We start from the raw sequence: 12,464 nt of genomic DNA, 5'->3' as shown, positions 1-12,464 counted from the left end.
TACTTAAATCTTGGAACACTGAGGCCATTTTCAATCCATTTACTTACCTTTCTTTCATAGGATAACTCTGGGAGTAGCTTACATCATTTAATAGCATTTTTCTTTGTGACTCTAAATAGATAAATCTGTTACAAGATTTGTTACCCCACCATTTCCATTCTGTGAATCACAAAATTAAAATTGTTGTACATCCAGGACTCAGGTTCATTGAGAATATCTTATTTCACTCTGCGCTTGTTATATATTGCTTTAAATTGTAGTTGCTGAATGTGTTTTCTCTTTCCTAGCAATGTAAGATCTTAGAGAGTAGAAATCATATCTATATGTCATTGTATTCTAGAATTCTCAAACGCATCACCATAATTCCTTTTTTTCTTTTTTCTTTTTTTTTTTCCATCAACATGTGTCTTCTTACAGTTTGCCTGGCACAGAATGTTCAAAAATTAGTACTTGAGAAAAGGCTTTATATATAACATTTTTTTGTTTTGTTTTATCGGTACTGGGGCTTGAACTCAAGACCACGCGCTTGTAAGGCAGGCAGGCACTTATGCTACTGAGCTAAATCCCCAGCCCTTTTATATAAAATTTGTTAATCCTATCTATAGCTAAAGGCTTTTCTGGGTCAGCCATTCTCATACTTCTTGGTTTTAAAACAATCCCAGAAATATTTTTATGTGGCTTTTATTTATCAATATTTAGCATACTAAAAATTAAAACAAATTCTTATACATATATTCCATGAGTTTTCAGAGCCATGATAATACAATTTCTGGAAAATTCCACTGTTCCTTTATAAAAGAGTGGAAAGAATTGATGTCTTAGCGTTATTATAAAAATTGTTTTAACTTTAGAAACTTCTAGGAGCTCCTAAATCATAGTTTGAGAACTGTTGGTTTTTGTTATGTAAAGTGTTATGTAATGTGTGGCTCGTTTGTTAGGGCCTCTTCAATAATTTCTGCTAACTAGATGTTTTCATCTGTGTAACTAAGTTAAGCGCTATGACAAACTGATTAAATTTAGTCTCCTCAAGCAGCTTATTGTAGGCAGGAAATACTAATCCTTATACCATAGCTGGAATATCAAACAAAATACACAGCATGTAAGATGCTAAACACAAAGTTACAGTGACTCCGAGATAGGATTATTTTGCTGTGAGAGATTAGGTGATAACAAAGGGAGGAATATGTTGGCTTGTCACATTCACAAAGCACAGACTGGCAAAGTCAATATGGGGCTGGGGATTTAGCTCAGCGGCATAAGCGCCTGCCTTGCATGCAGGCAGTCATGAGTTCGATCCCTGGTACCAATAAAAATGAAAAAGACCGAAAAAAAAAAAAAGTCAATATGAGTTGTTGGAGAGGGATATGTACTTAGGTTAAGAATGCATTGAAAGGGGCCTGGGGATTTAGCTCAGCAGCATAAGCACCTACCTTGCAAGCAGGCGGTTGCGGTTGTAAATTCAATCCCGGTACCCATTAAAAAAAAAAAAAAGAATGCATGAAAGCCAGGCATAGTGTCACATGCCTGTAATCCCAGTACTTGGGAAGCTGAAGCAGAAGAATTGCTAAAAATTCGAGGCCAGCATAGACTACAAAGTTAGTTCAAGGCCAATTTGAACTGCATAGTGAAAACCTGTGTGAAAAAGACCCCCCCCCCAAAAAAAAAAAAAAAAAAACGAACGCATAAAAGGCCAGTTCACAACTGTAATCTCAACACTTGGGAGGCTGAGGCAGGAAAGTAGTGCATTTGAGGCCAGCCTGAACTGTATAGCGAGACACTGTCTCAAAAAAAATAACGCATAAAGGGAAATCGTAAGTAACAGCAGAGTCACTGATTTTAGAGAGCCTCGAGTGCCATACTAACTGTGGTAATTTTATTTGGTGGACTGTAAAATTCATTGAAGGCTATAAATAGGACAATGACATAATGAAAACTAGTTTATAATGTTGTAATAATGATCCAAGAATAGGAAGAAAATAGCAATGGGGAAGACCAACCTAGTAGTTCAGGTAAGGAGTAATGAGAGTTGGGGCTGGGAGCTGGCATGGTAAAGTCTCCTTAGTTTCTAAACAGAAGATCTGCTTTGCCAGTAGTCAAAAGTGAAACTTGGAAAATGATTCCATACCAAAGGTCACACATTTGCTTTTACCTTATGAGATCATACTTTTCTCTCAAATGACTTGTATATATTATTTAGCATGCTGTTACTTGTGAACCTTTGAGGAGTGGAAATAGGAGGCAGAAAGGGTATGGGAACAGAGCTTTCATCATCCAACCTGTAATTCCTCTGTCTTTCTCCCAGTGTCTCCTTTCCTCTTGGGTCGGGCACTTTGGGCTGCCAGTCGGTTCACTGTTGCTATGTCCCCTGAACTGATCCAGCAGTTCCTACAGGCAACAGTTAGTGGCCTTCATGAGACACAACCCCCATCAGTTCGAATTTCTGCGGTGAGAGCCATCTGGGGGTGAGTATACTACTCTAGGGTAATAAGAATTATTTTGAGAGCTTTGAAAGAAAACAGATCTTTGTCCTTCAGGTCCTCATAAGATTAAGGAGGGTAAAATCTCTCAGTGGGGGGCTGAGGATTTAGCTCAGCGGCATAAGCGCCTGCCTTACAAGCAGGCGGTCGTGAGTTCGATCCCTGGTACCGATAAAAACGAAAAAGACAAAAAAAAAAAAAAAAAAGAAAAAAAAAAGAAATCTCTCAGTGGGGGCGTGAGACAAGCAGTGTCTGACTTTCTCATTTTTACTGTGCTGACTGGAAGGGGACATGCCTTGGCTGGTAGCTGTTGCACCGTTTCCTTTGCTTCCTCTCAGCATCTCCTGGTGAACAGGGACAGCTTGCTTCAGGGTCCTTTATGGCAATCCAATTGCCACCTTCCACTCCACCATGAATGCATTGTCACCATAGTGCCCCACTACTACTACCTTTTTGAGGAATGAAGGAGGACATCATGGATTGGCTAACATTAGAAAGGGAAGGACCTGGGTACCTTATTTGCATACCTAATACATCATCCTTCCAAAAGATTCCCTCATTTCTGACCTGCCCCTCAGTGACACAGGCTTACTGCTGCTAGATAAGAGCACCCCAGCTCTTCTCAGGTTTTAGTCTAGGAGGCTTCCTCCTATGTGTTGATCCCCCTGTGCCGCAACACAGGCCCTGTTAGAATACAGACTTGCTTTGGTGACTCTGGGAAAAAAAGAATTACTGTGAAAGAAAATTACCCAGGATAGACATCCCAAATTATGGCTGTCCACTATATTGTGTTGGTTAGAAGTTTCTCTGAAAAGCTCCTTTAAGATGAATGTTGAAAAGAGAAGGGAAAAGGTAGATTGGCAAAATGGTTTTTATGAATCCAGAAGATAAAACTCTGTTCCCTTTTGCTTCTCATTCCCTTTAAATCCATTTCATCTCTAGAACTATTTCATATTTCAAAGGTGAAAACTTTGGGGCTTTGAGAAAAATAACTCACCTGTTTATAAACCAATTGATAAAAGTAGGGTCCAAGCCATGGTGTTTTGTTGATAGATTGCCTCTGTATGAGAAACTAAATTCGGGAGAATGTGGCCTGCTCTCCCCTTCCCTTTCCCCTCCCCCACCCAGTTTTATTTCTTTTCACAAACTTAAGCTCTAGGGGCTCAGGAGCCATTTATTTATATTCCAGAGGGACACATTGTGTTTTCAAGAATATTTTCGTGTCCAAACTTAAGCATCTCAATTGAACCCTAAACAGTGCCAGCACAAAATTCTTCCATTTGCCTGTGGTCTCTTACCTTTGGAGGCAAAGACTGAGATGCCATACATTGTTATACATACCTCATCAGAAAGCTCTGAGTACCTACTATTCTGTCTGTATTGTTAATTAAATGCTTAATTTGAACAGAAGCTCATCTTTTTATGTACAATTTAGGTAAACTAGATCTTTGGCTTTAAAATAATTTAAAATATTATTGTGTTAAGAGACAAAGTACTCTGATGCCATTCCACATATCTGAAAGGCCTACTGTAGTTAAGACATGAATATTAAGGGTTTTTGTAAACCCATGGTCATTTCCTGTGTCACTTTGGGCCTTTATAAAACTTGATTTCATTTATATGCATTAATTATTTCTTGGGGGGTGGTACCAGGTATCAAACTCAGGATCTCACACTTGCGAGGTGTGCTATGCCACCAAGGTAAATCCCCAGCCCCCTATTCTTTCTTTGTATCTCTTTCTCTTCTTTCCTTTTATTGTACCAGGAATCAAACTCAGGACTTTGAGCTTGCCATGTAGGTGCTTGTGCCACTAAACTATATTCCTGGCCCCCATTAATTATTTCTTAAAGTACCTCAGTTCATTTAGTTCACAAACAGAAATGTTTGACACAATTTTGTCTTTGTTTGCAAACAATACATCAGTTGGTAAACACAACCAAGGCCATTTTTTCCCACACAAACACAAATGTTGCCATCTTTTTCAGAATTGTAGAATGAATTTAAGTTCATGAACCAAGGTACTATTGTATTAAAAAAAAGGAAAAGTATAAATGTGCCTTTGTAATAAGTGTCAGTATATGATTAAAAGTGTTTTCCAACTAAATAAGAACTAAACCATTCAAATCCATGTGTGTCTCACTTGAAACTGCCCATTAATGGGCTAAGGGTAGAACCTGGATAATAAATTTAAAAGCTGATATGAATGAATAATAAAGGTATTAGAAATCTAAAAATTTGGTAAGGTTGCAAACTGAAAGAGGAGCTTGATATGAATGTGAATTAGGGTAAAATGAACCCACTACTTGCAGAGTGTTTTAGAAGAGCAGTAATACCTATTGTGCATCCTTGTTTACATTGATTTTCTCCAGAGGTTAGAATACAAGGATATTTCATGCTTTATATACATACATATTTAAGGTGTTTTTCTATTGATAAGTTTACATTACTTTTATAATCAGAAAAAAATACATGAGGAAAGCTTATTTATTTTTAATCATAACGTATATGTCAGGTTGGGTGTGATAGTGAATGCCTGTGATCCCAGCACTCAGGAGGCTGAGGCAGAAAGATTGCCTCAGTTTGAAGCCAGCTGGGGCTACATAGTGAATTCAAGGCTAGCTTAGACTCCATAAGGAGGCTTGTCTCAAAAAGACCAAATATCTATCCCTCATTGACTATTTTGACAGTGGTTTAGTGGTTTTCCTGGAAACTAACCTTTGTGAAAAGTGACAAAAGCTGTGGATATGCATGCCAAATAAATGGACATTCAGACATGTTTACAGAATTTTACAGACAAGTTACAGACACTGAATCCCTTGAAACCTATCTATGAATCCCAGATCAAGAGCTATCTTATGAAGAAATGCTGTCTTTTCTTCACAGCCAAGATTCTGTATTTTGGTCATTTCCAATTTAGTTTTCCAGCCAGTTATAATCTGGCTTAATGTCTTTATCATTTTACTGAAAATGTCTTTCTGTTGTCACTAGCAGTCTTCTAATAGTCATTACACCACTCTTGCTTTTTTCTTTTGCTCCAGTTTTATTCTTCGTGTCATAGTTTATATCATTTTAAACTACCTTAAATAAGTTTTGAAACAGATACGTATTGACAGATAATTATATTGTATCATATATTTCAAATTATATTTATGCTAGACATTTTCCTGAGGTCCAAATTGATGTATCCACTGTTTATTATGCATATTAGAATTCACTACTTATAAGAACCTAAAACTAAATATATTGACTACAGAGCTTACTGTTTACATTCTCCTCATTTCTCTTGCCTACCCCCTTGCTTCAATAAGGGTAGGAATCAAAAGATAGAAGTCCTATATTTGCTGTTTGTGAATAGCGATCCCAGTTCTTTGCCTTTTAGATCTTGGTTCCTTACCTCTGATCTCTTCCACTGCTACTGAACTAGCCTGCATCCTCAGCTTTTCCTGTCTGGGTTATTTCAGCAGCTTCCTAATCTCTACCTTCAGCCTGACACTGACAACCTATATTCTTGAGCTGTCAAGATGCTATTTCTAAAATGGAAACCTGATATTGTTGTACTTATAGGAAAGATCCTTCATAGCTCCCAGTTGTGTTCTTCAAGGTAAGATGCAGATCCCTCAGAAGAAGGTTATAAGAAAAAACATACAGTCTTCCTGGAGTATCTATTTTCTTTGAAGACTTTGGGATAAGGAGCACCCAAAAGTATTAGGAGCAATTTGTTTAAAAACTTTGAGAAATGTGCACTTCCAAAATAATGCCCAAATTCATGTTAACATGGAATATAAGATCTAGTGTTTTCTGTACAGATGACTTCAACTCTTTGACGTATCAGACTTTAAAGTTTAAATTCATAGAGGAGCAAATAACCATAAACATTTAAATTTGGAAATAGGGATGATTATGGCACAGCTGAGTGCTACATTAGTAGAGAGATGGACTGAAAACTGCATCCAAGGAGTTGCGAGCTGGCCAAAGCCAGATGCCACATCAGTCTACAGAAGTTAGTCCTGAGCAAGGTGCTGTTGAAAATCAAAACAAAAGCCAGGCATAATAGTGTACACCTAAAATCCTAGTACTCTGGCGGTTGAGTTAAAAGAGTAGCAAGTTTGAGGCCAGCCATGGCAGTCTCAACAGAAAAAGAAGATACAAGGTATAATGTGCCAGCAAACAAAAAATAGGTAGCCAAATCTGAGATCAAAGCCCCCAGTTTCTTTGATCATTGGGAAGCTGAAAACCATGACAAAAAATAGAACTATAAGACACATAAAATCAAATCATTAACTTAAGCAGAGTCATGTTTCTGTGCTAGGATCTTTTAATATATAGGGACAATATTGCCATTCTATAAATAAAAGTGAAGATTTATATAATGAATTTATACTGGCATAGTAGCACATGCCTGTAATCCCAGCACCTGGGAGGCTGAAGCAGGAGGATCACCATGAGATCAAAGCCAGCCTGGGCTACATAGTGAGTTCAGGGCCACCCTGAACTATATATAAAAACACTGTCACAAAAAACAAAATGACACAAAGATAATATATTTGTAAAAATTGTATCCCTTGCACACGGTAGACTGTACTCAGTAAATATTTGTTGGTCAGTACAGTATAAGAGGTCAGTACAGTATAAAGAACTTTAAACCATGTAAGTAGTGTACTAACTGCATATAATTTGATATAAATTAATCTCATTTTTGCATGTGAAAACTGAAAAAAGCATACAAAGGTTTTGCAGTACTGAAATAACAAAATATTCTCAAAACTGGGTGTGTTGATACATACTTGTAATCTCAGCACTCAGGAGACAAGTCTCATTAAATAACAGTTGTGAGGGGCTGGGGATTTAGCTCAGCGGCATAAGCACCTGCCTTGCAAGCAGGCAGTTGTGAGTTCAATTCCCGGTACCGATAAAAAGGAAAAAGACAAAAAAAAAAAAAAAAAAAAAACAGTTGTGTTGGAAGAAATGTTAAGTACTAACTTTTTAGTAAATTATGTGTCTGTATATCCAAAATTCAGGAATGTGACTCAAGCAATAGTCTGAGGAATCAGAAAGCATTTCGCTTAATATCTTAATAAGTTGGACGTAATGACATGACTAGAAATGCTTAAAAACAGGGAGAAAGCAGGGCCAGGGATTTAGCTCCTTTTAACATAAGCGCCTGCCTGGAAAACACAAGGTCATGAGTTCGATCCCCGGTACCAAAAAAAAAAAAAATGGAGGGAAATTTTAAAGGAAATAGCAAATGAACTTGGGATATAGCTCAGTGGGAGAGTATATGTTTAGCCTTTGTAGGGACCTGGATCCAGTGCCTTGTATGAAAAAAAAAGCCAAGACAAAAACTTAAAAATAAATGCCGTTGAGATTTATGTAATACGCTATATAAAGATGAAAAACATATCTGACTCTAGAATGTAGCGTTAGAAAGCTATGTCTATAAATACTATAATAGGTAAGATTGGAAGAGTCAGGAATGGAGAGTTCTACTTATGAGTAATTCTTGCTTATCTGTCTCTCTCTAGTTATTGTGATCAACTGAAAGTCTCAGAGAGTACCCACGTGCTTCAGCCCTTCCTCCCCAGCATCCTTGATGGCTTAATTCACCTAGCAGCCCAGTTCAGCTCAGAGGTCCTCAACCTGGTGATGGAGACCCTATGCATCGTTTGTACAGTAGACCCAGAGTTCACAGCAAGCATGGAAAGCAAAATCTGTCCCTTCACCATTGCCATTTTCCTAAAATACAGTAATGGTATGCCATTAGACAGGATGTACTAATGAGAAATACTAGAAAAACGTGGTCACTGGTAAATTAGGTGAAAGTTTCCCTAAGATCTAATGGGCTTAAGTATCACAAACAAAAAATGTTTGTGATCTTTCGGTTAGCAAAGAATAAAGTTGTGCTACTGGTGGTACATGCCTGTAATCCCAGCATACAGGAGGAACACTGAGGCCAGTGTGGGCTATACAGTGGGTTCAGGACCAGCCTAAGCTGCGTAGCGAGACCTTGTCTCAAAAACCAAAACAAACAAACAAAAAAAAGTCTATTTTGGAGATGTTCCCATATTCCCTACTTGGATATATTATTCTTTCCGTCAGATTTTCTGTATCATCATCTACCCATTCTGTTAATGAACAGCTAGAGTATTCTCTCTTTCTTTTTTTTTTCTATTAGCAATAATGCTGTAGTGATTTTTATGTGCACTTTCAGCATACATTTTCATAATAAATGTAGGATATTTTTATTATCTGGCTCAGTGATAGTGAACCTTTTAGAGCTTTCAATGATACAAACAACCTGCTGTAACACATAAGCCATAGGTTCACCACCACTGCTCTAGGTAAACAAGATCAAAGTAAAGGATCTTTTTTTTTTTTTTAGATAGGGACTTGCCATATAGTTTAGGTTCGCCCTGAACTCACTACACAACCCAGGCTGGCTTCCAACTCATGATGATCCTCTTGCCTCAGCCTTCTGAATACTGGGATTACCAGACGTGTGCCACCATGCCTGCAAACATAAGGGTCTGCTTTGTAAAGAAAGTTTTATTTTTGCCCCAGAAGTGGCTTTGGGAGTTCTGTCTGGTGAACCACCTCCTAAGATACATGTATGATTTCTCTTCATTACACAAGTCTTTTGGGGAAAAAATACGTTTCGACAATTTTTGAAACTCATTCTTCTTAATACAAATACCAGGGGCTGGGGATATAGCTTAGTAGTAGAGCCCTTGCCTAGCGTGAGCAAGGTCTGTGTTTAATCCCTAGTACCACATGCGCACATACCTGGTAGTAGACTCTTCTCCCTCCTCTCCAGGCATTTGGTTTCACAACAACAATATCCATAAAGATTTGCCTCAAGGAGGGAAAAAATATTTTAACCAGGCATGGTGGTGCTCATCTGTAGTCCCAGCAACCTAGGGTACTTAGGTAGGTCGAAGTTTCAACCCATCCTGGAAAACTTAGTAAGTTAGTAAAATACTATTTCAGATTTTTAGAAGGCTGCAGATGTAGCTCAGTGCAAAAGCCCCATCCTCAGTATGTCCCCAAAAAGGCAGATTTTGTTTTTAAGAATAGCTATTAATGGCTCTTCCTTGCCTTAATGAAAACATGCTGACTGTGCATTGGCTGTGGTGGTACCCTGTAATCCCAGCACTCAAGGGCCTGAGACGGGAGGATCTGGGCCAGTCTGCAATGCAGAACAAAGATCCTGTCTCAAAATTAAAAACAACTAAACACATATATAGCATACTGTACCTCTTGGAGATTTAGCATCTCTCCTGTCCTCTCAAGTTATTCATGTACCCCCATTATGTCCCAAATATGTGACACATAATCAGAGCAAAAGTTAACTTAGATTAGGGCCAAACAACAAGTATTATGCCACAATTAGATGCAGACCATCCAACGGGGATTCTGTGTTGCCTTGTCCACTTCAGATCCTGTTGTTGCTTCGCTGGCTCAGGACATCTTTAAGGAGCTGTCTCAGATCGAAGCCTGTCAGGGCCCAATGCAGATGAGGCTGATTCCCACTCTGGTCAGCATAATGCAGGCCCCAGCAGATAAGATTCCTGCAGGACTGTGTGCGGTGAGTGGTCACGAGGCCTGTGTATGTCAGAGATCTGTGAGTGCCATCTGTGGAAAGAACCACCTGCCTGATGGGAAACTAGTAATAGCATTGGAGATTCATGAAGTAGAGCAGTTTTACTGGGATACTTGGCCCGTAAGAACAGTGGATGCTTGTCTGAAGCTTTAAGAAAAATGGCTTTTCTAATTCCAGAGGTACAGTCATGAATTGACTATTGTTCCACCATTACACAGCAGCACTAAGTATGTCACCTAGCTGCAGTCCACTGCTATGTACTGTATGCTCCTCATTGGCTAATAAAGTGATAAACTACTATTTGTTCCTTTTCTATGGAAATTTGCCTTTCATTGGTGAGCCTCCTCTGGGTTGCTACCATGTGCCTGTCCTAGTCAGCATCATGGTTGTTGGTCATCTCCTAACCCAGAGGCAGTTCTGACTCTTCTTTCTTCTCTCCTGCAGACAGCTATTGATATCCTGACCACAGTAGTGCGGAATACAAAGCCTCCCCTTTCCCAGCTCCTCATCTGCCAAGCTTTCCCTGCTGTGGCACAGTGCACCCTTCACACAGATGATAATGCTACTATGCAGGTATTTAATACATGGAGACCACAGGCTTAGAGTAACCTGAGAAAGCTGGCATGCTTTCATGCTTTTTGGTCAGTTCCATATTTACTCCGAGGACCCAGGACGAGTGGAGGCTACTTTGGGTCCCTTATAACCTTAATGAGTACAGATACTAGGCATCTTGGCCTTCTGTATCAGAGTATTGGTACTACCAAAGCCATTGCAGACATCTAGACTTGGGCCCATAAGAGTTTCTGAGTATTCCTCCTATTGATAAAGTCAGCCAAGTGATAGGCCTCTGGAAGGGAAAGGATGCCTAAACATTTTCCTCTTCTTTGGGTGAGTTGGTTACTTTTTCAGAACTTTATCTTTAATTAATTGCAAAGGTTTTAGATACTTACCAGTGGGTATTGATCAACTTGGAAATCCCTAAGCAAACTGTGGTTTGTGTAGAGTCTATTTTTCCTATAAAGACCTATAGTACCCCCAATTACTGCTCTGTGTGAGAAGTGTTTGAGTACCCAACGTTTGTCTCTATAGTTTGTCCCATATGATCAGAAATACACATTTTTTTTTTTTTAAATAACTGGATAGAGGGAGAATTGTACGATGCATGTCTGTACCTATAACAGTAAATACCTGACTGGAAAGAGCCTGCTGCCAGAGGCACTTAGGAGGCAGTAGGCCTCTGAATAACATTTGTCCATACCAGCTGAGGGCCTTGTGGCAACTATCTCCTGGTCGCTAATCTTTCATGCCCCCTCTGTCCCCAGAATGGTGGCGAGTGTTTGCGAGCCTATGTATCAGTGACACTGGAACAGGTAGCCCAGTGGCATGATGAGCAAGGCCACAATGGACTGTGGTATGTGATGCAAGTGGTGAGCCAGCTGCTAGACCCCCGCACCTCAGAGTTCACTGCAGCCTTCGTGGGCCGTCTTGTCTCCACCCTCATCTCCAAGGCAGGGCGGGAGCTTGGGGAGAATCTGGATCAGATTCTTCGTGCCATCCTCAGTAAGATGCAGCAGGCAGAGACACTCAGTGTCATGCAGGTAAGGAAGGTGGGGAATTGGGCTTTCCCACCCCCTGGATGATAGAGATGCAAATTAGTATGTGGGCCTTAACTTGGTTTATCCTCTATGTTTATTGAATAGTTAGTAAAACTGCACCTGTTCTGACCCAAGAAACATGGTTAGGGGAATCTCCATGTTCTCTTGTCCCATCCCTGCAGTGCATAGGCTGTTTCTTGACTGATGAGCCCTTTCCCCTTTGTCTCCTATGTCTGTGAAATTAATTTCTCTGAAGCAGATATCCTGCTTGTTCTTCTAGTCGCTGATCATGGTGTTTGCTCATCTGGTACACACTCAGCTGGAACCTCTCTTGGAGTTCCTTTGTAGCCTCCCAGGACCCACTGGCAAACCTGCCCTGGAATTTGTGATGGCAGAGTGGACAAGCCGACAGCATCTGTTCTATGGACAATATGAAGGCAAAGTCAGGTAGGACCCTATTTTTCTTCTCTAACATTCTGCCCCTGCTCACATTTTTTCCATCCTTGACTTGAACTGTTGATTTTTGTTTGATACATCAAACTACCCCTTGTAGTTTCTTTTCTCTTTCTTGTAACCTGCATATTTGAATGCCTCCCAAGTAGTGGCATCATAGTCATGTATCACCACACTCAGTTTGAATGGCTACCATCTTGAAATCCTCAAAAGGTAATCAACACAGTAGTCCATATATTTCTGATGTCTACTGGATGAGAGTCCTTCTGCCACAGACCCCATCCAATTACATACTGCTAGGAGCTCATTCTTCTTTACAAAGCCAAGCCTTCTAATGTTGG

At 39.6% G+C, this 12,464-nt stretch overlaps 1 protein-coding gene across 3 annotated transcripts in view; it reads left to right on the top strand.

Moving 5' to 3' along the window:
* Positions 1 to 12,464, top strand: part of Ipo9 (importin 9) — a 45,995-nt gene that overhangs the window by 29,486 nt on the left and 4,045 nt on the right. For all 3 annotated transcript variants that reach the window (XM_063239990.1, XM_023567108.2, XM_063239991.1), the window contains exons 14-19: positions 2,303 to 2,462; positions 8,001 to 8,227; positions 9,912 to 10,060; positions 10,520 to 10,648; positions 11,398 to 11,673; positions 11,951 to 12,117. In XM_063239990.1, the coding sequence (XP_063096060.1) occupies positions 2,303 to 2,462; positions 8,001 to 8,227; positions 9,912 to 10,060; positions 10,520 to 10,648; positions 11,398 to 11,673; positions 11,951 to 12,117 (1,108 nt within the window). The remainder of the gene's footprint in view (positions 1 to 2,302; positions 2,463 to 8,000; positions 8,228 to 9,911; positions 10,061 to 10,519; positions 10,649 to 11,397; positions 11,674 to 11,950; positions 12,118 to 12,464) is intronic.

Source organism: Cavia porcellus, unplaced genomic scaffold (genome assembly GCF_034190915.1).
Source record: "Cavia porcellus strain 051 isolate PalLab524CR breed Dunkin Hartley unplaced genomic scaffold, mCavPor4.1 scaffold_29, whole genome shotgun sequence".
Classification (NCBI taxonomy): domain Eukaryota; kingdom Metazoa; phylum Chordata; class Mammalia; order Rodentia; family Caviidae; genus Cavia; species Cavia porcellus.
The sequence above is the reverse complement of the archived record's forward strand: the minus strand, read 5'-3'. Positions and strand labels throughout refer to the sequence as shown.